The sequence below is a fragment of the Artemia sp. Qi Xiang Cuo genome, chromosome 8 (assembly GCF_049724085.1).
Source record: "Artemia sp. Qi Xiang Cuo chromosome 8, ASM4972408v1, whole genome shotgun sequence".
NCBI classification, from domain to species: Eukaryota; Metazoa; Arthropoda; class Branchiopoda; order Anostraca; family Artemiidae; genus Artemia; species Artemia sp. Qi Xiang Cuo.
In genome coordinates this window covers 24,903,773-24,930,646 of record NC_142801.1, presented here as the reverse complement: position 1 = coordinate 24,930,646, position 26,874 = coordinate 24,903,773, and the positions used below count along the sequence as shown (strand labels likewise).

Genomic DNA, 26,874 nt, shown 5'->3' with positions numbered 1-26,874 from the left:
ACTCGGTTAAGACATATCTTATTGACGCATATGAATGGGTCACTAAACTGCTAGACCAGGATATCCCTGTTGATATGATTCTATTAGACTTTGCGAAGGCTTTTGACAAAGTTTGCCATCGTCGTTTGAAGGCTAAACTTTTTAGCAACCGGGATACATGTGGAGGCTGTTGAATGGGTGATGCAGTTCTTCTCAGGAAGAAAGCAGAGAGTTATAGTGTTTGGGGATAATTAGCAAGAGTTTTTCTCAGAAGTTGCTGGAGCTGATAGTGGCGTGCCCCAGGGAATGATCTTGGGCCCAACACTTTTCAATATTTACATTAATGATGCTCCACGGGCTGTAAAAAATAAGATGAGCTTCTATGCCAATGATTCAAAGCTTATTGGGCCCTCGGAGTTATCACCGACTAGAGCCACCATACAGGAAGACCTGGATGCACTTTCCCTTTGGGCCCGCCAATGGAAGCTTGAGTTTAACATCCAGAAGTGCAAGGCAGTATATTTCGGGAAAAAGAATGAGAAGTGGCAGTACCATATGAGTGGGGGGGATGGCTCTAGACAATCAATTGGTTCCTCAGTAGCTGAAAGAGATTTGGGAATAGTCGTCGATGAAGAGTTAAAATTCAACAAACACACCCAAACAGCGGTTGCCAAAGCATCTCAGACCCTTGGAATAATTAAGCATACAGTACACAGCAGATCATCTAAAGTCATGATGGAGCTGTACAAGGGTCTTGTGTGACCATTGCTGGAGTTTGGGATGTGTGTTGCCACGCCTCTGAATAAGAGTGACCAAGAGAAAATAGAGTCTGTTCAAAGGCGCGCAACCAAAGCTATTGATGGATGCAAGAACCTTGACTATCCATCCCGCCTGAACAAACTACAGCTCCCAACACTCGTCTACAGATGGTAGAGGGGCAATGTCATTATGGCTTACAAGCTACTGCATGCTGATTCCTCTTCTCAGAGTCCTTTACAACTTGACAAATCATTCAGGACAAGAGGGCATAGTAAGAAGCTGCTCAGGAAGAGAGCTCACAGCAGACTCTGCAACCACTACTTTTCCAATAAAGTGATGGGCCCCTGGAACAGTCTTTCCAGTGCAGCTGTCACTGCTCCCTCTGTCAATGCATTCAAGATTGCCATTGATAAGAATTGGTTCACCAAACCATGGAAAACAGAGTGGGACGCCGCCGAACCAGTGACTCCCCATCGTCACTGACCAGCGACTCTACAGGATCTTTCCTTATTTTGCTGGACAATGCGATTTAAGGTAATTTTAAGGTAAATTTTTGCCTTCAGCAAAAATTTTACCAAATGCCAAAACTGTTGGAGGGGCAGCACACCCCTCCCTTCTCCTCCCTTGGGACACCCTTGCCCCCACTCCCCATATGTGATGGCCCTGCTAATAGTGCATTTCCCCATTACATGAATCTAGACATACTTTATAGTTCTTAGGTTGAACTAGTTATCTTCTCTGTGTATCATCCAGTGCATAATTTATTGAAATATTATTTGAAATGGTTTTAAAAAGTGGAAAATAGTGGATGGAAACATTATAATCTGATTAGTAGAAACATTATGGGTATTCTAAAGTAAAAAATTCATTGTTTTAGTTTGAAATATTTTTTGGGCTTTATGTGGGGCCATCAGGTAGGGAGGGGGCATTTACAGGTTAATAAATTATTATATTTAGAAAGAGCATGAACAAATGGATTGATTAGCGTGTTTGTATGTTTTTTACAAGTTTTCACTTAACCAATTTATATGATCAGATTTACATTTTTATTGTCCTCAGTACTTTAAATCTCTGTAAAATCTGTTATACTACCTACAACATGGATTATTTCATTTTTAGATTACTCTAAATTTTCTCTATAGCCCTAGTGTATGATTAGGTTGGCTTGAATATTTTAGCCATTAAGTATAAGCACTGGTTTTTGGCTAGTACTTCCATTACAAGCTTATCATTCTAAAAAACTAAATTAAACAATTTTCACTTGTTTATGTCTTAGAACTTTTCCTGCTTTGATTCCTCTTTGTCTTTTGGATCCAATGTGCCAATATTATGCATCAAATGTCTAGCAGATTTGCCAACAAAATGCATCAAAAGAGTCTTCTATAGAAATGCCACTCTAAGACCTGTGTTTCCAGAGAAAACAGAACTTTAAATTTGAATTTTAATCTGTAAATTGTTTGTTGTACCTGGCCTAGAGACAGCAATGGCTTGTGTTTTTCTCTTTGCAATTTACAGAATAATGGTCAGTTGAAGATGGCTCCCTGACTTAAAAGATAGCAACCAAAAGCCAACCTAGCTACTTGCCAGTTATTGGAAACACACCCAAAAAGTGAAGTTAGGTTAATTCTAATGAAATATAACAAAACATGATGATAAAATAATACTTTAAAAACGAAATCATAGAAACAAAATTATTCTCAACCATCTTGCACACTCTATTTAAAGTTGCTGTTGTGAAGTAGAGTCAACTCTAAACCACTGGAGAATGGTTCTTATGGATCACACCTACTTTGTGGTGGCTGTTACCAAGTGGGCTTAAATTGTATCTCTCCAGCAAATCTCTCTTATTCCATGTCACTGGGCCATTAACACAGTTACATTACATTATATTGCCATCCTTGGCTCAGAGCAAAGTAGATCCTGTATGGATCTTAATATTGCTCCAAAGTGTGAATTAAGGTAAACCTATCTCATCCTAACATAACCTAACCCCACCCCTAATGTGCAAATAAATAGCCCAAATTATACAAGCCCAATGTATTCTGTCTTAGTGCAATGCATTGTATCATCCATCACTTGTTTCTGCAGCTATAAAACTTGTTTCCTGAGATGTAACCTAAGCATAATTCTTGAATGTGTTTCCAATAACAAACAAGTACCCCAACCTATCCCAGCTTAGAGAAAATAGAAGAGTTTGCTCAAGCTGAGGTAGGATAGGCTAAGCCTGGCCTATTTTCATTTACTATCTCTTTACTTCACCTGCAAATGCAAATTCCAGCCCTTTAATGGACTCAAAAGTGAGACCTAATTCCTTATTTTTGGCACAAGAAACAGGCTAAGAAACGTGGTTAAAAACATACCATACCAAAGAATTATAATTAATTCTTTTTAACTCTTACATTCAACAGGTATTGACAAAGAACAATCATATTCAATAAACTTGACAATTAGTATATCTTTCCGTACTGCCATTTTGGACAATATTCAGCAATGCTTTTTTTTTTGTGGAGTGTTTTTTGACCTGTCAAATCCATTAGAATTATATCTGATTGTAAAAGAATTTAGATCTGTTGGGTATCAAATATTAATTTAAAATGATTTATAAATGTCAATAATAGTGAAAGTAAACATGATAATCTGATTGATAAAACAGGCTGCATATTATAAAGTAAGAATTCTTTTGTTTAATTGTTTTTTTTTGTTTTTGCAAAATTCTATATTACCTTAAATTACCTTAAATCGCACTAGCCAGCGATAAGGACGAATCCTGTAGACACCGGTCAATGATGATGGTGGCTCAGCTCATCGGGCGCATCCCAAACTGTGCGCCATGGCTTTCTGCACCAATCTCTGTCAACAGCTGACTTGAAGGCTTCAGTATTAGGGGAAATGACTGCATTCTGGCTAAGGGAATTCCATAAGCCAACCACACGGTTGGAGAAAAATTTGTTTTGCAGCCTGGTATTAGCGCGTTTCCAGTAGAGCTTTAGGGGGTGCCCTCTTGTTCTTGACAAACTATCTAACTGGAATAAGTCAGGGATGATATCGTGGTTGCAGATCAATTTGAATGTCATCAATACATCTCCTCTCTTACGTCGGTATGTGAGAGATGGTATTTTGAGCCTCTGAAGTCTGCAGAATATGGCAAATTTTGAAAACTCCTTATGCATTTCGTTGCTCTCCGCTGCACCGATTCCATAATCGATTGGTCAAGCTTGTTAACTGGCGTGGCAATGGACATCCCAAATTCTAATTTTGGTTGGATCAGGCCATTTAGGAGCTTAGTAACCACTGCTGGAGTTCTACCGCAGAATGTTCTCTTTATTATACCGAGAGTTTGGTTGGCTTTGGCTACTGCAGACTGCATGTGTAAGTTGAATTTGAGCTTGTTATCAACCAAGACTCCCAGATCTTTTTCGCAGTGACTGGTTGTAAGTGGCTGTTTAGAACCACAATTGGATTCCATAAAATACTGGCTGAGAGGGTTTTTTGCTCCAAAGTGTATGACCTTGTATTTCTGGATATTAAATTCTAGTCGCCAGGTTTTTGCCCACGTTGAGAGTGTGTCGAGATCTGCTTGGATGTCTTTGGTACTTTGGGGGTCATAAATCGGACCGATTATTTTGGAATCATCAGCATATAAGCATATCTTATTCTTTATGATTGAAGATGCATCATTAATATAGATGTTGAATAGAGTTGGGCCCAAAACCGTGCCTTGGGGTACTCCGCTTTCTACATCTGCTGATTCAGAGAAGAAAATTGATCCACCATCCCCAAATACTCTTACCACCTGCTTCCTGTTGGTAAGAAATTGCATTGTCCAATTTATGACTTCATCGTGGAGGCCTATTGCGTGGAGTTTAGAATTTAGCCTCCTATGACATACTTTATCAAACGCTTTCGCTAAGTCTAATAATATCATATCAACTGGGGATCCCGTGTCCATAAGTTCTGTGACATGTTCGTAAGCATCAATCAGTTAGTATCAACTGATCGACTGGGGCGGAAGCCATGCTGGCTAGGAGATAGTAGCTTGTTCGCATTTAGGTGTTCAATAATGGCTGAGTTAACTATGCCTTCAAGAAGTTTTCCCACTCCCAAGGTGAGACTAATTGGTTAATAGTTACTGACTTCATCTCTGGTGCTTCCTTTATGAACAGGTGTAATGTAAGCTTCCTTCCAGTCTTGTGGAATAGATTTAGTATTTAGGGACTTTTGGAATAGTAGGGTGAGAGGATGTGATAGTACTGCATACGTCTCCTTTAAGAGCCGAGGGGGCACTCTGTCAGGTCCTGTTGATTTATTTGGGTTAATCTTCTTTAGTCGAGTCTCTACATTTACTTTAGTAATATTGATGGGCGGCATACTTTTTTGAATTTTGTACTGTGGGGGGTCTGGAAGTGGGGCATTATCTGCAACTGTGAATACAGAAATAAACTGCTTATTTAATGCACTAGCTATCTCCCTTGGGTCGCAGATTTTAGATCCGTCTTGTACAAGTTGAGTGACAGAATGCCTTCCAGGCTTACCCGATGACACATACCTCCAAAATTTCTTAGGGTTAGTTTTTGTTGCAGCTGCCACTGATTCCTCATATTTCTTGGTGATATTTCTAGAGAGACTTCTAAGCTGGTTACGCGCCTGCTTACATTTTGTGTAATAGTCAGCCTGGCTTTGATTCTTTGTGTACAGCTTCCAGTATTTCTTTTTTCTGTTCCTAGCCATTTTTATTTCTTTTGTAATATACGGGAGGGTGTTTGGTTTCCTTTTCCATTTTGTAGAAGAGTGATCTTCAATAGCCTTCAGTAATTTTCTTTTCGTAGTTGTCCATGACTCTTCCACATCTGTATTCTCAATGAAAGACCAATCACATTGAGTCAGTTCCTGACAAATTAGACTGTAATCAGTGTGCACGTTTTTTGCAAATTCTATTCTTTGGGGATACAGTTTAAAACTGCAACTTATGACAATGTGGTCACTAGCTCCAAATGGTGGTAGGGGCGCGATGCTTATTATAGACTCTTGGTCTTTTGCTAGTAGTAGATCAAGTAGCGAAGGGTTCTGGCTATTTCTATATCTTGTCGGGAAGTTAACTGCCTGGTACAAAGAATGATTAAATAGGTACTCCAGGAATGGTCTTATTAAACTATTTTCAGAAAAACCGAATCCGTTGACCCATTGAATATTTGGGAGATTGAAATCACCAACAATAATTATGTTTCCTCATAGCTTCATTTTAATATCAATTGAAGTACTCATAGCAAGTAAAGAGGATTCAAGGCTAGGGGAACTGGGGCTTCTATACATGCAACCAATGTAAAATGGCCTACAAGGCAGGAGGACAGATATCCACACTTGTTCAATATATGGTTAATAATCTGAATTAATATCTATGCTTCCTACCTTCAGAGAGCTTCGGATGTACACGGCTATTCCTCTTCCTCTTTCTTTAGATAAGTTGGTGACCAAGGTATAGTCGGGTATCTGGATCTGGGTATCTCCAAGAGGAGTGTTGGTCCATTTAGGTTTAATCTCGCAGAAAGCGTAAACGTCTGCTTTTTCCGTCGAAACGGCATATTTTATCTCATGGAGCTTTGACGTTAAACAATCTACGTTACTGAAAACAACTTTCAGACCATTGTTCATCCAATGCGTGCAACTTTTATTCGGGCTATTATCCAGATCATTACATTCCCCAGACTCTATGCTGCTGTGGTTTGAAACATCACTCATGAAAACAGTCTGCTCGGAAAGAATACAGCTTACTGATCTCGCACTGTAAAAAGATTCACTTGATTCATCAATAGTACTTATTTCAACATTAGAAGACACAGGGCTATTTACACTACTATCTATATTTCTTTGAGAATCATCTAGTATCATATTTGGAAAGAGCATAAAAATAGCATCAATTTACATATTTACCATGCCTCTACCCCAGTTATGGAATCTTGTATATGTTTATCCCCCTCCCCCCTTGCCTAGGCATTTATTTACAAATTGAAAAGCAAAACAAGCTTATCTTTCTTTTTTTATTTCATTATTCATGGCTAGTGGGAAGATGCCATACCATTATTTACAAGCAGACAAGAATTGGCCAAACTTAGAAAGCAAGTCCAGTCTGCTAGTAGAAAGTTTTTTTTGCTAATATTTTTTATTGTGCTGAATAACATGGGGTGCTAAATAACATAGGTCATTTAGCATGTCTAAATAACCTACAAAGTTTTACACCCATGATTTGGATTAAACTTTCTAGTATTACTTTTTTTAATTTATAATCTGGGACTGAATAGTTCATTGAAAGAAATGGATCATGAAAACGGGAGTTTTATCAATGTTTAAGTACCTGTGTTTTTAATTGTTTTTTTTTTTTTTTTTTTGCAACTAGCCAGTATAAGGCCTTATAAATTTGTGACTTGCAGTTTCTAATTTAACAAACTGGACCATCAGTCTCAAATTTAAACTACAAGGCTCATGAACCTTGATTTTTGAGGGTTGATAAAATTAGGTTTAAATAAACAATCAGTACACAGTTTGAATTGATGACTTGTGGTCAATTTCTTAGTTTCAAAACTGCTTTTTCCAGAAACTGAATCAATAGTTTCAGATTTAAACTGGAAGACTCTAAAGATCTTGATTTCTTTGGGTAAACAAACATAGGCTTAAAGAAATAATCAAAATCTTCACCTTAAAAATTCCTGCAGGAAATTCCCTCCACAGAAAATCCTCTCACGTGGACCCCCCCCCTCCCGGCGTATTAGTGAGGATTGTATTTTTTAATTTAAAAGTATACCTCTGCAGGAAACTCCTCCTATGGAGAATTCCCCTTCACCTGGCAATTTTCCCTCAGAAAATTTTCCCTGCATGTAAGGTAAAGATTGTATTTTGAATTGAAAAGTATTTGAAATCTTAGGATTTTAACTTACATGTCAGGCATTGCTGGGTAACTAATACCCAGAAAATGTGAATAATCAAACAGTTTGTGGTAACCAACTATAAGTAAGGAGCAACTTGGTCCAGTGGTAACCAAAACTGTTAAAAAAAATTTATAACACTAACACATCAAAAGAATTGGCTTTTTATGCTAATTCCAAATTTATAAAATTTATTAATTTAATGTTTCCCATCAAATGGTACAGGCCTGAAAAAATTTGCCTGGTTTTTGAAAAAAGGGGTAAACACTCCCAAAAAGTCAAAGGGTTTTAATGAAAATAGCACTGTTAGATTCAACAAATTCAGAGTACCTTACTATAGAAGTTTCAAGCTCCTATCTACAATAATTTGGAATTTTTCATTTTTTGTCAGAAGAAACATTATGGATGGATGTTGTTTTCTTTTTCTTCTTTTTGAGGGGTGTTTGTATTGGACCAATGGTTTGAAAAGATTGGAAAAAGGCTCATGCAAACAGAAATTAAAACTTCTAATCCCCTTTTTAAGACACAAAAAGGTTGGAGGGCAGCTAGCTCCCTGTCCCTTTTTTCCCCTAAGACATCTGATCAAAATTTTTAGATAACAATTTTATTCAGCATGATTGAAAGGTCCAATAACTGTGCCTCTTTCTAGGGCATACTCTCTATTGTTAGCCTTGGCTCTACTGAAAACTCGATACACTGAAAGAATCCGGGATTTAAAAACACCTCCCAAATATATACTTAACAACCACTTACACTTCAAATCCCACACTCTATTGGACACACCAGTTCACACACACCCAACCCCACCAAATACTTACCTTCCTACATCCCATGCACTATGCACTAGTACCAATCCCTCCTCATCCACTCATTGATCCATCCAATCCCAACTAACAAAAGAGAAGAATACACCAGTAGGAGCCAAGGCTGACAATAGAGAATACACCTCCAAACCACATATTGACTCCCAAACCTTGAGTTTACATTATTAATTTATTTTCATCCCATAGCATCATGGACATATTCCAATCGTTTATTCTTTATGTAATAATCATCACTCTTTTGTAAGTATCATGCTCACCTAAAAAAATAAAAATTATGCAGTCAATTAGTGTTAATGTTATGCCCATTAATTTCCAAAATAGTCTGGTGTAAAGCAAGGAAGGGGTGTGGTTATTCTTTGCACTCAGAGGGGGTGCCATTTTTAGAGTCCACCTTGATTAGGACCCATGCTAGTTATGTCATTGCTTGTATATGCTGCAATTTTAGAAACAACAGCATATATTACATTAGGTGGTATAGGTACAATGTAATGATGATTGATTGATTTTCACACATACATAGGTTAAAAACGAGCAGAGAAAAAGAGAAACAGGAATACAGAGAAAAAGGAAATAAACAACCAGAAACACAAAATTGACTACTGAGCAACAAAACTCAAATTTTTTTTACAAAAGGTGAAAAGAGACACAGCTGAAGGCTGTTTTCTGGACAAGCCTCTCACTCTGCTGTTTGCACAAAATAACAGTACTGTATCAGTAGCACCATACCTTGATGCTATCCTTCTGTTTCTATACAAAAATGGTAGATTTAGTATAAGCTTATATTGAACGAAATTATACTAACTTCCTTAAGATCATCTGGTCTATTTAGTATGTACAGGCCAGACTTAAAATGAATTGAATAGTCACTGAAAGCAGTATACAACCTTGCTAGTGCCTTTTTGCTAAAATGATCATAATTAAGGGCTATCTTTGCATATCTTGTCCAAATTTGTCTACAGTATCCTCAGCACATGAGTTCAAATGCCGCGTTGGGCTTGTTTGCCTTCTAATCACTTTGGCTTGTAAAATGGTACTGGAACTCTTGGTTTCCGTTTGAATGAGCCTCTCCCTAAATTCTACAATCACTAGTTGACATGATTACTTGGCGATGGAAATGTCTTTTGCGACAGCTAAGTACTCTTGAACGAGTACTGGTGAAAAAAAATAAAAAAGGAAAATTCAAAATTTTACAGCTTCATGAAGGTAAAATATGCTGCACTTTCAATAGAGCATTAGCTTTTATACATGGTGCATATCAAAACTAACAAAATTGATCAGGTGTCAGGAAATAGAGAATAGAAGTGGTTTTAGGAATACAGCATGTTCTGAGACCATCTATTATAAAATTGTTATCTTTTTTTTGGTTAATAAAAAGTTCTTCTTGAGACATTCCATTTTTAGTGCTTTGAGGGGGGCAACAACTTCAGCGTTCGAATGAAGCAGAAGAGACAAAACCAAAGTTTTGCTCCTGCAACACCTGTCAGCAAAGCCAACTAAGGGTAGCTGCAGATCTCTCCCCTGCCTTAGCAACATAGTTATTTTTTACCTCTCCCTTTTGTCACATGTTTCTCATCAAAGTTGCAAGAGATACTGTCTAATTAAGTACAGTAGTTCTTTTTAAATTTTAAGAGATGCTGTCTAACTAAATACAGTAGTTCTTTTCAAATTTTAAGAGCAAGAATAAAAAATATTATCACATAAAAAAAAGTGAATAGACAAAGACTTATGAAAAAAAAAATCCTTGGATTCAAAGAAGCAGTTGAATGTCAATCTTCAGCTACTGAATTTAATGGGAATTTTTGACTTGTTGTTTGCTTGCTTTGTTTGCTAATTCTAAATATTATAAAAAAAATCATAGTGGACTTTTTTTTGTAGAAAACAATAACAAATGACAGAAAAGAGTACAAACATGAGATCTTTACCAGCAGAACAGTTCACTTCCTCTGAATCAGAACAGAATTCCTTGGATATTGATTCGAAACATTTTCAGCCCCAGTCGTATGTAGAAAATTTAACAAAGGTATGTAACTTAGTTTTCAGTTTTATAACTCTTTGAATAGATTATTTTCCAGATAACCTAAATATTTGTTGGTAAAATAAGGTTTTATCAATACAACAAAAAAAAAAATGTTTAGCAAAAATCAAATACCCCCCCCCCCCCCGCAAGGCTCTATAGCAGGAAATTGTGTAACGATTAAGTAGTTTTGATCAGGGAAAATATGTTCTGTTATGGGACTTAGGAACTGAAGTTTCTTTGCCTGGGCTCCTGTAAAATCGAGGGATGGGGCATATCAGGTATATGACTCTTCCCTCCTACCTCGTGACAGGCTAAGAATACTTAAAAGTTTGGGAAATATTTGTGATATTTTTGGTGTAAAATATACTTTTCTGGGAATAAAATCTTTTCAAACCCTTGCTTTCCTTTGGATTTTTTTTTTTTTTTGCAAGATCACTTCCTCCTTCTAAAAATAGTGTTTACAGACACCCTTTTGCCTTGCAGCATACATTTAGCTTAGGGATACCGTTTCCCAATGTACGAGCAAGAATCAGAAGTCGTATGGCCCAGCCCAGAATCAGGAGCGTCATGTATGCCCCCAAGTTTCCAACCAGTAAACAAAGAAAAGTGTGTCGGGGGAATGGCGGCGCAAAGCGTCGCTATTTTACTGGCTTGATTCTTTTTTGTTTGGTTAACAGGCTGGAAATTAATGGTGTAATATCAATGATTGAAGATTAGTCTCAGGCATAAAAAATCAAGTAAATTCAATTGTAATTTTTACAAATCTGTCGGTAAAAGTTACCAGTTTGTTGACAAAATTCTTTGGCTCCACCCTCCTTCAAATATTTTTGGCTCGTGAACCCTCTCTGGTGTTATAACAGTGCTCATTATACTAGCATAAAAAGTGTTTTCACATGAAAGCAATGAGCAGCAGTAAAGCTTGCAAGGAGTTATGGGTATACCCCCTCCCCCCTCAAAATATAGTCTCAAATGTGAAATCGTCATTCATTTTAGACATAGCGAGTGTTATCTTGAAAAAGATTAATTTTGATGGTTTTGAGAAACAAATCAATTCATATATATTTGATGTTTCCAGAGATCCATTTGTGCAAGTGTAAGACTTATTTTGAACTAATGTATGTATTGCAATTGTTTTGGAGACAGTAGGCTATTGAAATAATGACAAGTTTAAAATCTCAAGCAAAAATGTGTTTAACTTTTTAGTAAAATCTACCCCCCCCCCCCCCCAAATTGAGAGTATAGGCCGGTTGCTCAGTTCCTTGTTTCCAGCACTACATTACTATTATACATTATTTAAATTCAAACATCTTAAATTATTTATTTTTTTTAATATATTGAAAGCAAATTTAACTTGGCTCTTGTATAACTTTTAATCTCACCAAAATGAGACATATTATTGATAGTTTATGACGAAAATTACTATTTTGTTTAACTTTGGGAGATTTTTAAATTGGTAGTCTTTACCAGTTCTTAGACTACGATTAATAACATTGAAACCATTAAACCAACTATGATGGAAATTAAACACCATTTGTGAGATATTTTACTTACTGTATTTGTTCTTTTACCTGCTTTAAGTCTTACTGTGTTTCAACCCTTTTAGCATCATTTCTACTCCTCTCTACTAAATGAATGTTCATCTGCTTCAAAAATACCAAAGATTTTATTTTTTTCTTATAGATAGTTTCTTGCAACTTTATCATGGTTTACCTCGCTCCCAAGTTTTTTTTACCCATCTCTTCTTAACGCTCTCTTTGTCAGTACCTGTGGCCTGTTCCAATATTCAACTTGGAGTAGCCTGGACTAAGTACTTCCTCTGAATTTCTTAACATGTCAGTATATTTTCTTACTACTGTACTGTGTGGGTGCATCTTCCAGACCCCAAAGTAATTATATGAATAGCATGCTTTTCATATGCCCTTAATTAATACTTTAATATTCTTTTTGCTCGCTTTTACTTTCATTTTGTTCTTGTAAGATCTATAGTTCAGAAACTTCTTATGCACACCCCGTCTCTCTTCTATCTGGCCTAAATCCTTTCCATAAGCACTTCGAGCTTCTTTTCTAACTTGCTTTCGCAGAAATGTTAAGACATTAGGCTATAGTACAACCGAACATACGAACAAAAATGTTAATAATTAAAAATTGATTCCATTAATTTAGCTCATGGGGCTAATAAATCAGTTTACGACGTGAAATATAGCTTTAAAGTCAACGCGCAGAGACTATTTTCTGCCGCAAATACTTCGCAAACTATTATCTCAAAATCATTCCATCCACTTTTTACTTTGTCTAATTTTCAACTCTCCTGTTTAATGACCAACTGTTCCTAGAATTTTCTTCTCAAGTTCTCATCCCGGAGTCTATCAACGTTATAGGTACCTGACAAGCTGTGGGTTTTCTTAAATTTCAGCTTTAAACGCTACTGAACGCTACTAGAAGCCCATCTTAAACTTAAAAAAATCCATAAAAACACTTATCGTAAAATATAAACAAAAGATCAAACAAACAACCTGGCCATTTTTTATTGACCAGAACAAAAACACATGGTGTTTTTGTAATGCTAAATTTGGAAAAACTTAGCTGTACAGAAAATAACCAACCAACAAAATCAAAAATTTGCTTTACAGTAAACTTCCAGCTCTGCTGGTCTGCTAAAACTAATAATCCTTCTACAACTACTCTTTCGGTCTCCACTAGCATTCAAGCTTCTCTCTTCAGGATAGGCAGAGAGGGGGTGCCCGCGTCTCTAACCACCTTCCAAATGGTACCTATCCATTGCCTAAGCTCACCCCAGCATTCTGAGCAAATGTCATTTTTCACTACTTTTTCTATAGTGACCCCCTGCTACTTACTTTTTCATATAATATCTGTGAATTAACAAACAGAGTTCTGGTTGCAAATTTTGAAATAAATTTTAAACATAATTGACTGTATGGGCTCTAAAAATTGGCTTACCTCCCTGGGACTCTAGGCGGGCAGGTCCCGCTATTAGACTTAGCTTGCGTTTTTGCCTGCAAGTCCAGGCGACATGTCGGTCAAAAATTTTTTAATTAATTGTTTGCTAGCGTAACTGTCTGAGCTTATAAATTGGGTCGTTCACCTGAGACTCTAGGCGGGCGGTCCCTATTAGGCTTAGGTCACCTGTAAGTCCAAGCGAATTCAGTCTCCTGTTTTGCACACAAGTCAGTGGACATTGTCCGTCATGAGTCAACCCAAAAATCATGGTCATCCTCGTTGCAATTCCAATGCTCATTTTTGGCTTAATGGAGCTCTTTACTTTTCTTTGAAAAACTTATTTTGCGGAAAAAGTTTTTTAAATTAATTATAAATAGGTCCATTTTCTTTGCCTTCAAGACATTACGATCATTATTCTTTTATCAAAAACTTCATTGGAAGTATGTTTCTAAGCTAAAAAATATGACGAGTACTCGTTTGGAGAAAAACATAGCCTACATATCTATTAGTATGTTTCCATTCTAGAAGAGGAGAAGGAAGTTCATTCTTTACAATCATGTATTTCTAAACATCAAAGAAACAAAATGAGATGCTTGAAGGCTGGGGATTACTGTTTTTTTTTTTATTACTTCTGATTCTACTCTGGGGTAGGATGTTCTTTTTCATTATTGTATATCGAACTTCTACTGTGTATTTGAAAAATGAAAAAGCAAAGAACTTTGGCATTATTACAAATTTCATATTGACATTTTGTGAGTTATTACGATTATGCGGGAATAACTAAGTAGTGTCTAGTTGATAATCCCGTGTCTCTATAGCGTGCTATATAATACCGGGAATAAGGAGTAACAAATATTATTTGCTTCTCCATACTCCAACTCACCAGCCCTTTTGGAAATGAAAAGGACCCAAAGAGATATATACTCCAAATGTGGGTGAATTAGGTTGAGAAAGGCCGTGGTGCTTTAGAACTCTTATGGGCAGAATGTGCGTTACTGGATTTATTGGTGCTCTGTCATGAGTATTCTTCGGCTTTTTTATTTTTTTGATTGCACTGAGGTTGCCTTGTTATCGACATAGACCATATTTATCTATGAAATGTTTTGACGCGTTTTGTCAATTTGTATGCTAGACCAATCGATTCATTGTGGGCTCAATCTCGAAGGGTTTAAAAAAAAAGCATTCTTGTGTAAGCCAAATTTCAAGTTTCTTTAATGCGACAAAATTGATTAAAAACTTAAAAGGAAGAAAATGAAATCTCAATTCTAGCGCTGTGGGACTCATTTTTCCAATTTCATTGGAAGGATTTAAAAGCAGTAATTCTGATATTCTACATGGCAATTCTTTTAACTTGTAGTTTGACTCAATGCAAATATCATCAAAAATAGCTAATTTTTAATTTTTCTAGGGATTCTCGCTAAAGCAACTAATGGAGACAGAGTCAATGCTTGGAAAAGATATCACTTCACTAGATTCAGAGATGCAGACCTTGGTCTATGAAAATTATAACAAGTTCATCCTAGCAACTGAAACTATTAAGCAGGTAGTTACATTACGGATTTATATTTTTGGAGAGTTACTTTCACGTCCAGAACAATATCTACTAATGCAACAAAAAAAGTCAGTCTCTTCCTTCTCTGTCAAACTTAAATTTTTGAAAGAATAATTCTAAAGAAGGGTGCTAAAGACACGACCTGCGGAGTATGAATTGCCATTAGGACATTTAGATGTTATCCATGGACTTTAACTAACATTGCTTCACTTTCTGTAATTTCATGTAAACTAGATTTAAAATGAAAGCTACGATTTGTCCAAACGAGGGAATAGGGGAATGTATTTCCTTAAAAGCTTTGAACAAAAGTTGCCCAAATTGGTAGTTCTTTGAATTTCTAAACTCTGCTCCCCTTGAGAAATATAACCCTTCAAGGGTTCGACCTGTGTGTACCTAAGACCATGGCTGTAATCGTATCTAGCACAGACTTTATATATTTTTTTCGAAGCTTTTGGGTCAGCTCTGCTCCTGGTTTTCGAATTTTTGAAGTTTTAAAATGACGAAACTGAGCATGTCTCATAATGATGGAGACGTCACCAACAACTATTCCAGTTATTCCATTTTATTTATAAAGTAATACTCTGATTGGTTGATTAATATAGGCAGAATCGTAAAGGAAAAAAAATGTATAAAAACACTACCTTTTCCTCAGTCTTAGTTTCCTGTTGGACACCGGAAAACTGCAGGACAACTTAAAAAAAGATTCAAGTCAGAAATCCCCTCCCCCCTCTGTTTGTGGATACAATCCACCTAATTTGGCGTCTTATTTCTATTCACAGGCTCAAGTTAACGGATGGAAAATTGTCTTTAATTTCCAGTATTGAACAGGAAGTGAGAAGAAATTCTGTCTCTAACCATATTTTACTTCGTAATTACTCGTACACTCGAAGCAGATGAACGGCTTCAAGGAGTTCAGATAGCTGCCTTACTGCTGTATTTTCCCAAGGAGCACAATTTATGCCTGACTTTTGATCAAGTAGGAACAAATACAATCGCCTATATATGAACCAGACAAAAACAAAGGTGATGAGAACGAGTGTTGTTGATCATACACCCTTCCTTCTAGATGGGGAACCCACCAAAGGTGTAACTTCCTTCTTGTTGCTGGGATCATTAACAGATAGCAACTTTAAAAAAAAGGTTTAAGCTCATTTATCATCAACCTTCAATCTGAAGGAATACCTATGGAGCAAATATCAAATTATTCAAAAACAATCATGCTACCCAATTTCGCTGCAATGGTTGTGTGCATGCTATTTTACCGATATGAAACTTGGCCGGCAAAGGCTTTAAAATCCCGAATCCTGGAGGTTTTCTGCTATAAATGCTTTCAGTATGTGTCGAAGGTGAGATGATCCCAACACATCGGCAGTGATACCATTTGATGCAGAGCTTGAACCCGCCCATCCTTGTAAAGCGTTATCAAGTTCAGAAGGCTTCAGTCAGGTACGTTCGACAATTCCCCGACAAGACTGTATCAAAGCAGTGTCTAAAAGTTCTTCCATCATGGATTAAACAAGCCGTCGGTCAAAAGAAAACCTGGTGTCCTCATTTTAAGTTTGACTTAGAACCCATTGGTGGTTGCGCTACAGATGTAAGGTGATAGGATGGAAGGTCTTAGTCGATCCTTGATCCGGAAACTGTGGAAAGAATCTCTTGGAGCCAAATATGTCACCGAATCCTGAACGCCACGTTGAAGCAAAGACTTGGAAGCCTTCAAGGACAAATATTTCATATGAGGGAACTCAGTTTATTGGACCCGTTGAGATGAACTGGTGCTCAGGGGATTTTCCCTTCGAATTCATGTTCTTCAACCCTTCAACTCGACTGAGCCAGCCATCCAGCTGAACGTCGCTATCCAATTAGTCCCCTTTCTGTATGTACAGCTGAGTTCGAAGGATTTTTAACCGAAACAAGTCAGCACTAAGTACTTGCAGATAAGTAAGATAAGTACACGCAGTCTCATAAGGGGGAACTTTGGTTTGTTTCTTCACGTCACTATCGTTGCTATCTTCAATGATTGGCTCAACATTGCTCAGCTAGTTTTGTATCGGTATTATCACTCAAATCAGCTTAAACAAAAAGAAATAAAAGAAAAGACAAATAATGTGAAAGAAAAATGAAAAATTGTACTTCGTTTCTGCTTTCTTGCCTCATTCTATGCGATTTGATGGTTTAGATTATTTTCCATTTTGTTTTGTGTATTTTCAGATGACTTCTGATTTTAAGCAAATGGAAACAGGAATGAGTAACCTGATGGCTAGAATGGAAAATCTCAGCTCATTTTCATTGGAAATTAACAGTCGTCTACAGGTAATACGTTATGTAATCAAGTCTTTCTGAAAAGACATTTTCTACGCTTATATCAAGAAGTTTGTGCTAGTAAAATAAAAATAATTTCAGCAGACAATGAAAAAAAACGAGAAAATTATCAAACTACAGTCACTATACCTGGGCCCTGGTATTTTCGGTAAATTAAATGATGGGAAAGTTCAGCAAAAAAGGGAATGAATTTTTAATTCAATATATAAAAACGAAGTGGCTGAACAGGCAAAAATGACCTGGAACTAGAGATGGGGAATCCAGGATTGAATTGGATCGAGATCCAAATCTTCAGTATTGGCAAATTGCCAAAATTCCATATTGATCCTTACCTTTTGCTCTAACTTTAATTAATTAATTATTTATTTAATGTAGGAAATTTTACTCAGTCATGATGTCACGCCTGAACATACTTAGTTTTCAAACTTTATTTCAATGCCTATTTTTCTGTCCTGTTTTTTAAATACTTTCTGTTGTGTGGTGTTTTTCTATCGTAAAAGTCTCAAACTCCTTTTTTAATGCTTCATCTTTCTTTCACTTAAAATTTCAAACTTTGAAATTTTCTTTTTCTATTGTGCTAAACTTCCAACTAGGTGTCACATAAAATGCCAGTCTTTTATTTCGTTTCTTGTTTCTTTACTTACTAGGGCTAAACGGAAAGCAGGTGGTCCTCGTCTGGGGTGGGAGAACGTCATAAAGAAAGATTTAAAGGAAATGGGAACTTCGTGGGCGGGTGTAAAAAGGGAGGCTTTAAATAGATTGGGATGGAGGATGAGCGTGCGTAGCTGTGTTGGCCTCAGGCGGCTTGGTGCTGCGGTGAGTTGCTAGTAGTAGTAGTAGTAGTTTCTTTTATCATGTAAAATTCCATACTTTTTCCATGCCTCATTGTTTTTCACTTAAAATTCCAAAATCTGTTTCTGCCGATTTTATTTTCATGTCGTGTTTCTCTATCATGCGAAATTACAACCTTTTTTGAAGGCTTTGTTTTTCAATGATATAAAATTTCAAATTTTATATGTCAACTTTATATTCTAACTTGTATTTTTTTTGTATACTTTTTCTTATTTCTCCTTTTTCTATTAAGTAAAATTCCAAACCCTGCTTTCATGGCTGGTTTTTTAGCGTGGACAAATTCTGTTTAAACATACAACCCTACTTTTGAAAGTCGAGTATTATTTAATATTCAATTTAATGTTTAATATTTAATAAAGAGTGTATTGAAATTATTTTCCCTCTTTGCGTTCTCTGATTCCCTATCTCCCTGAAGGAGGTTGAATCAGCTGGTTGTTTCTGTTTCCAAAATTATAAGGCTAAAAACTTGAAACTTTGAGGCTAAAATAAAATCTGAAATTGAGATTTAAGGAGCTAAATTCTAAAGTTATGGAGGATTTTAAGAGGCTATTTCTAATTGAGATATAAGAAGCCAAAATCTGTATCTTGAAGGCTTGAATTGAAATTCAAGAGGCCAATCTTCAATCGTTGAGTAAATTTGGAACAATGATTTAATATGCTGGGATCTTTGATTTTTATTGTAATTCGTGTTATTGTAATTAAGCATTATTGTAAATTACAAATTATCCTAGGAACATAGTTTTCAAAAAGATTGTTTTCTTTAGTTGTACATTGTAAAAGTGTTATCCCAGTCCTTACGATAGATATAACCTTGCTGTTTATAGGTTAAAATTACGCGCGATTTTGCTCCTTTGATATTATTGCATCGTCAAACAAATTCGATTGAATATTAATTTGATTAAATAAGCAATTTAATTGGTTATTAAATAATTGAATTTATTTTGCGATGATTTTGATTTGAAATTTAAATTAGTCTATGATTAAAATTAATTGATTAGCACTTAAATTGATAAGCGATAATTAATTTCATTTAAAATTGAAAAATTGAATTAAAATTCATATTAATTCATATTGATTTAACAATTTATTAATTTGATTCATTGATAAAATGAACGTAAATTTAATGTAAATGCTTAAATTGGGCGCTACCCATGAATAAAAAAATTTCATTTAGAAGCTCAACCTATTTCCCTATGAAATTCTGCACATTTTTTCCGCACAAACGTGACATTGAGAAGAAGCTTGTTTTTGTAAGATCCAAGATGATTTCAGATAGTTTTTAGGAAATGACTAAGAAGTGGATATTTTTCTGGTAAAATTTAGGATAATTATTCCATTAATGAAGGGCGAAAAGGATCAAGAGTCCCGGCAAGACATTGGGGCATTTGCATTAAAATCAATAAGGATGAGAGGTGGGCGGGGAATGAAAACAGTCAGGGTCCAACATTTTGTAAGTTTCGTCACCTTGTTCAATAGTTGTTTGGGTGGTCCTGGACGCAAAAGTCCCGTGTAGGGTGACTTGTCTTACCATGTCGTCTGTGGGCCCTTCCTCCCCACATGTTAAAATGCACGAACATTTGGAGATAAACATTTTTATTATTTAAAATTTCTTCCGAGGAAAATTATTCTTTGCTTTGAATTCAAAAAATTTAAAGGTTTCGGCTTTGCATAGCACTATTTTCAGACGTGTTTTCAAGACGCATGGCCAAATAATGATGAAATTGACTTAATGATACAAAACAAAAAAAATGAATAAAATGTATTCTCGAATCGTTTTTATTTTTAGCCAAAACGCGAAAATGTTGCTCGTATTTCTGAAACACACTCTCTTCTGAAGAAGTTACAGCACCTATATGACTTGCCTACTAAGTTAAAAACTGCACTGACGAAGAAAAACTTGAGCCAAGCTGTTGAACTGTACTTAAGGTCGAGAATCGTTTTGGAGCAATACAGAGAAATGCCTGCGTTCCAAGGGATTGATTCAGATTGCATGGCAACACTGGGGGAATTGAAAGAGGAAATTCGAAAGAACTTTGACATGGAAGATGTAAGTGCCGCATTAAGAGATTAGTTGATAGACAATATAAATCCTTCATTGCAGAAAAGGATGTAAAAGGAGTTGTTTAGGGGGAGCAAAGGATCTTTCTCTGGATAGTCCAAATTGATCATATTCCAGCTAAACACTGACATGTGAATAAATTTTTAACGACCTCTTTTTTCTTCATTAGTTACTTCACTTATATTATTAATTCAGTATTAATTTTCTTGCAAATAAAATTATATTATTTTTTTATGTCAATCAATGATTATGGCTATGGAGGAAGGGGGAAGAATAATTCAAAATAATCTACTCGGGGAACTAGGGAGGACTTTCATTGTTAATTCATGCAACGAGGGTTTAGTTTCATATACTAATGATTTAAAAGGTGGCGAGAGCCATGCCTAGGGGGGGATAGAGGGGATAAGCGCCCAGAGTGGCACGCCTGGGAGGCGGCGAAACAAGCTTAAGAGTAAAATTGCAAAGAAAAAATTGACAGAAGAAGAACTAATTCAACGTTTGGAACTATCCAAGTTACAATACCCGAGTGTTTTGTCTCAAAGTTTTTTAGATAATAATATATATAATCTATGTATATTATAATATACAACATATATATATTATATACACCATAACACTATAATATATGCTATAATATACATATTATGGTGCAGCACCTCTGAGTCAGTCATATGTCTGAGTGGTTGATTCCTTGCTAGTGTCAAAACTTCCCATACAGTAACAGCAAACGCCCAAACATTGTTTTTTGTTGTATATTTTCCCTGAAATGAAAATAGCCTTTATTGAAGAATTCAGCTTCTGATCGCTGGAATAAAGAGAAACAGAGATTGCTGTCCCGTACTTTCGTATTAAAAAGAGTGCTTCATCTACATTGGTTTATCTTTGTTACGTATTTTTGCACGCCAATTACATTATTCCTCAAGTGAATGTCAGTCATTACAACGCTGCGTTTTTCAAAATATATTTAAATAAAATGTTTATTTATTCCAAAAACGTATAGCATAGCTACACGTTTTTGGTAGCCTCTGGCCTTTGCCTCCTATTTTTCTTTCAGAGTTGATGTTTGCAATGAGATGACATATTGATGATGCATCGACGGTTGTCTGATGCCCATCTAGGTAGGTACATCATGGTAGGTAGGTACACTAGGCTGTAAAACCGCAAGAATTTTCGGGGGACGCCAATCTTCGAAGATTTTATTGGTTTTTAAAGAAAACGCAAAAAAAAAGATATTTTACGAAGTCCATGGAATATATTCCAGCATACGTGTCTAATAACGCAGCGACACTTTTTTGTTTAATCAGTTACAATAAAAGTCATTTTTACTTTATTACTCCATGCTGAAACAGTTTTGAAACAAGAGTGGTAAGCTTTAGGCTATAGAAACTAACATTAATTGTCCCAGACAACGTTAGCATAGTCATAGCTTTGCCTACATTTTGGTTTAATTTACACTTAACGCTTAAGCGACTTAGTGCTAGTAAAAGAGGCGAATAAAACTGGTGTTGTGGCTTGTCTTAATTGACGGATAACGATACTAATGATACCTCATTTTTGGGTTTTAACATTAATAAAGCCCAATTAGAACACCGTTAGTAGAGATGGGGGTCCGACTCGTGTCACCCACCCCTGCTGCCACCTATAACTTTTTTTAACACCATATATTGGCATAGAACCACGTGGTTTATGGTTTTCTCACTGAGAATGAAAAAACAGGAATTTTCTCACTTGAAAAACCAGGAATTTTGTCTGTTTTATGGATTTTGTCAGTGAGAATGAAAAAACAGGAACTTTCTCACTTTCATGGATGTCAACAGCAATTTATGTATGTTTCATGGTTTTTGTCAGTGAGAATGGAAAAACAGTATTTTTCTCACTTTGCTGTCAGTCATTAATCAAATTGTTTCCGGGCATAGTTTAGTAATGTCTGACAGGTACTGCTCCAGGAATAGATCCAAGTCATTAATGTCTTTGCCTCGGAAACAACTCTTTTGGTCGAACTCCAAAGGATATTAATAACCAAACGCCATGAAAACAATTCTCCATGAAACATCTTAACGATGAATTGTTTTAGCGCGGGAATCAGGTTTCTTATTAATTTGAAATGCATGAGCGCAGAGATGTCAAAAACAAAAGGAACACGCTGAATTACGTTTAGGGATAATTTTGGCGAAACTTTTTTAGACAGGTTATGGAATTATTTCGGCGAAAGATTTTTGAAGAGATTTTGGAAGAGGATTTGAGGTTGAAACTCTGTGGTCGTTATAATACACAAGTTTCATTTGAACAGTGTTGTGAGGTCCTCTACCCCAACCCCAAAGGGTTCCGATCCCCCTACCCCAACCCCAAAGGAAGCCCCCTGTCCTCAAAGGTCCCCCAAGCTCCCAAAGGGCCACCGGCGCCCCCAAAGGCCCACCCCAGACCCCCAAAGACCCTCCCCGGGCCCCCCAAAGGCCCATCGAGCTCCCAAAAGACCAACGGGGTCCCAAAGGCCCTCCACCGGTCCCCAAATGTCCCCCAGGCTCCCAACTGGCCCCCGGACCCCCAAAGGCCCTCCCCTGGCCCCCAAAGGTCCACCGGGCTCCCAAAGGACCAATCGGTCCTCAAGTGCCCCCCAGACCTCCAAAGGCCCTCCCTGTGCCCCAAAAACCCTCCCCCGGCCCCCAAAGGTCCCCCGGGCCAGAGAAGTGCCGCCGGGATGCGCCGTGGGCCAGGAAAGCGCCGCAGGATGTGCCGCAGGGATGCGCCGCGGGTCAGGAAAGCACCGCGGGGGATGCGCCACAGGGGAGGCACCGCAGGAAAGCGCCGCAGGATGCGCCGCAGGGATACGCCGCAAAAAAAAGGAAACTAAAAAGTAAAAATTTCGAAATGTTATCCCCCAAACGCCCTCCTCAGACCCCCCAAGGCCCTCCCCTGGTCCTCAAAGGTCCCCCGGGCTCCCAAAGGGCCAACCGGCCCCCAAGGGCCCCCCAAACACCCTCCCCGGGCCCCCAAAGAGTCCCCACTCCATTTTTTTAATACTTTTTTATGGCTTTATTATATATTTTCTGAAAAAGTTCCATTCATAATGTCATTCCTAAACCCATTTCCCAACCTCAAAGAGTCCCCTCCCCAATTCGTAAATACTTTCTTGAATTTTTTAACATGGTATTTTTTTAACTTTTTTACGTATCTTAAAATGACATGAAATATTCTTACGGCTCTACCAATCGTACTCTGTGCTTGTTCATGGACACGACGTGGCTTTCCCACTGGTACTCTATGGCAGGTTATCGACACTACCTAGTTTACTGCATGCATTAAATCAGTATTTTTTATGCAGTGGAAGGATAAACACACAATTCATATCTGTACAAAAGTGAGGATGAATTATTCGACGAACGAATGTGCACATGATAAAATCATTGTCGTATTGAATGCTGACAAGGAGAAATACCTGAGCTATGAAACGAGTGCAAGCGGTAACACTATTGGAAATGTATGCATGCGTTGTCATGACATCGAGAAGTTACATTTCTTTGGACTATCGAAATCATTCAAAATTGCTCAAAGTGGATATGCGAGAGTTAGAACAACAGATATGATAGTGCTAAAGGAGAATGCCAACTTAAAAATAATTATTGATGATCGAGGACAACTCCTTGCTTACAGTTCTGGTAGCATGATACCTATTGATAGATCCTATTCCCATCGTTCTGGTATTAGCATTTTAAAGAGAACAAGAAGGAGAAGACAAGCATACTCCTGCAATAATGTCATTAATCATATCTTGTCAATATGCCAAAACTGCCATCTATGTAAAAATAATGTGAGAATAGACAGTGAAATCACAGGCAGAATAAAAAGGACATTAGCAGACAATATCATCAATGAATATAAAGATGAATTGACGGAAAGTGAAGCGCATGTGTACTAATAATGTGTAATAATGTATTTGACGTATTTTTATATTAATATTCTACATCTCATTATTTCATTAAAAATATTTTATGCATTATTTTGTTAAGTGTTAATTATTTTAGGGTATGCTAGAACGTCAAACGCTCAGAATATCTATTAAAAAGGTCAGAGATGAAAGAAAAAGAATTTTTAGAGATAAATATACTACTAGCAGGCTCAATGTTTCATATAATATGAAAAATTTCAAGAAATCTCTTCTGAATTTTACAAAAGAACACCATTCATTTCTAATTTCACCAGAGAAAATAAAAAGCTTCCACTTCAGTATTAAGTTCACGAAAACTTAAAATATTTTAAGTTCACTTATAAATTTTTATGTAGAAGATAGGAAAAGTTATTCTATGATTGTGATTATTTTCCATGTAGATAAAAAGTTTCACTTTAATTCTAAATTTTCTTAAATTCAATTCCGACCTTTCTTAAAGAATCAAATTTAAAGTTCTGTTCTAAATATTTTCCCGGAAGAAGAAAAGTTCAACTTCGATTCTGAAATTTTCTCAATGAAAATGAAATAAGTTATTGATCAATTCTATTTTCCCAAAATAAATATAAAAATTTTCCACTTCAGTTCAGATTTTTCTCAAGCAGATGAAAAAATTTAAAATACTGTTCCAAATTTTTCATAGAATTTAAAAAAGTTCAAGTTCTCTTCAGAATTTTACCAAAGAACACAATTCAATTCTAATTTCACCAGAGAAAATAAAAAGCTTCCACGTCAGTTCTTTATTTCACCAAGACATAAAGAAATTTTAAGTTCAATTCTAAATTTTTCCGTAGAAGATAGGAAAAGTTATACTATGATTTGTAATTATTTTCCATGAAGATGAAAAGTTTCACTTTAATTCTAATTTTCTTAAATTCTGAAATGACATGAAATATGCTTACGGCTATGCCAATCGTACTCTGTGCTTGCTCATGGACACGACGCGGCTTTTCCATTGGTACTCTATGGCAGGTTATCGACACTACCTAGTTTATTGCATGCATTAAATCAGTATTTTTTACGCAGTGGAAGGATAAACACACAATTCATATCTGTAAAAAAGTGAGTATGAATTATTCGACGAACGAATGTGCACATGATAAAATCATTCTCGTATTGAATGCTGACAAGGAGAAATACCTGAGCTATGAAACGAGTGCAAGCGGTAACACTATTGGAAATGTATGCATGCGTTGTCATGACAGCGAGAAGTTAGATTTCTTTGGACTATCGAAATCATTCAAAATTGCTCAAGGTGGATATGCGAGAGTGAGAGCACCAGAGATGATAGTGCTAAAGGAGAATGCCAACTTAAAAATAAGTGTCGATGATCGGGGACAACTCCTTGCTTACAGTTCTGGTAGCACGATACCTATTGATAGATCCTATTCCCATCGTTCTGGTATTACTATTCAAATGAAAGCAAAGAAGAAAAGAAAGGCCTACTGCTGCACTAGTGTAATAAATCATATCATGTCTACCTGCCAGAACTGCCATCTATGTAAAAATAATGTGAGAATAGACAGTGAAATCACAGGCAGAATAAAAAGGGCATTAGCAGACAACATCATCAATGAATATAAAGATGAATTGACGGAAAGTGAAGCGCAAGTGTACTAATAATGTGTAATAATGTATTTAACGTATTTATATATTAATATTCTACATCTCATTATTTCAGTAAAAATATTTTATGCATTATTTTGTTAAGTGTTCATTATTTTAGGGTATGCTAGAACGTCAAACGCTCAGAATATCTATTAAAAATGTCAGAGATGAAAGAAAAAAAATTTTTAGAGATAAAGATACTACTAGCAGACTCAATGTTTCATAGAAGATAGAAAATTTCAAGATCTCTTCTGAATTTTACCAAAAAACACGATTCAATTCTAATTTCACCAGAGAAAACAAAAATCTTCCACTTTAGTTTATTATTTCACAAAGACATAAAGAAATTTAAAGTTCAATTCTAAATTTGTCAGTAGAAGATATGAAAAGTTGTGCTATGATTGTGATTATTTTCCATGGAGATAAAAAGTTTCACTTTAATTCTAAATTTTCTTAAATTCAATTCCGACCTTTCTCAAAGAGTCAAATTTAAAGTTCTGTTCCAAATATTTTCCTGGAAGAAGAAAAGTTCAACTTCGATTCTGAATTTTACTAAAGAAAACAATTCAATTCTAATTTCACCAGAGAAAATAAAAATCTTCCCCTTAAGTTCTTTATTTCACAATAACATAAAGAAATTTAATGTTCAATTCTAAATTTTTCGGTGGAATTTAGAAAAAGTAATAGCATACTTGCGAATATTTCCCGGAAGATAAAAAGTTCTAGTTCAAATTAAAATTTTCTCAACAAAGTGAAGAAAATTTCAAGTTCTCTTCTGAATTTTACTACACAACACAATTCATTTCTAATTTCACCAGAGAAAATAAAAATCTTACACTTCAGTTCTTTATTTCACAAAAGACATAAAGAAATTTAAAGTTCAATTATATATTTTTCGATGGAAGATAGAAAAAGTAATATCATACTTGTGAATATTTTCACGGAAGATAAGAAGTTCTAGTTCAATTTAAAATTTTCTCAGTGATGTGAAAAAAAGTTCAAGTTCTCTTCTGAGCTTTATCATAGAACACACTTCAATTCTAATTTATCCAGAAAAAATAAAAATCTTCCACTTCAGTTTTAA

At 36.1% G+C, this 26,874-nt stretch overlaps 1 protein-coding gene across 5 annotated transcripts in view; it reads left to right on the top strand.

The window, feature by feature from the left end:
• Positions 1-26,874, top strand: part of Vps51 (vacuolar protein sorting 51) — an 87,681-nt gene that overhangs the window by 9,679 nt on the left and 51,128 nt on the right. For all 5 annotated transcript variants that reach the window (XM_089092903.1, XM_089092900.1, XM_089092902.1 and 2 more), the window contains exons 2-5: positions 10,355-10,499; positions 14,863-14,997; positions 17,218-17,319; positions 19,967-20,227. In XM_089092903.1, coding sequence (XP_088949029.1) covers positions 10,368-10,499; positions 14,863-14,997; positions 17,218-17,319; positions 19,967-20,227 — 630 coding nt within the window. In that variant the 5' untranslated portion in view covers positions 10,355-10,367. The remainder of the gene's footprint in view (positions 1-10,354; positions 10,500-14,862; positions 14,998-17,217; positions 17,320-19,966; positions 20,228-26,874) is intronic.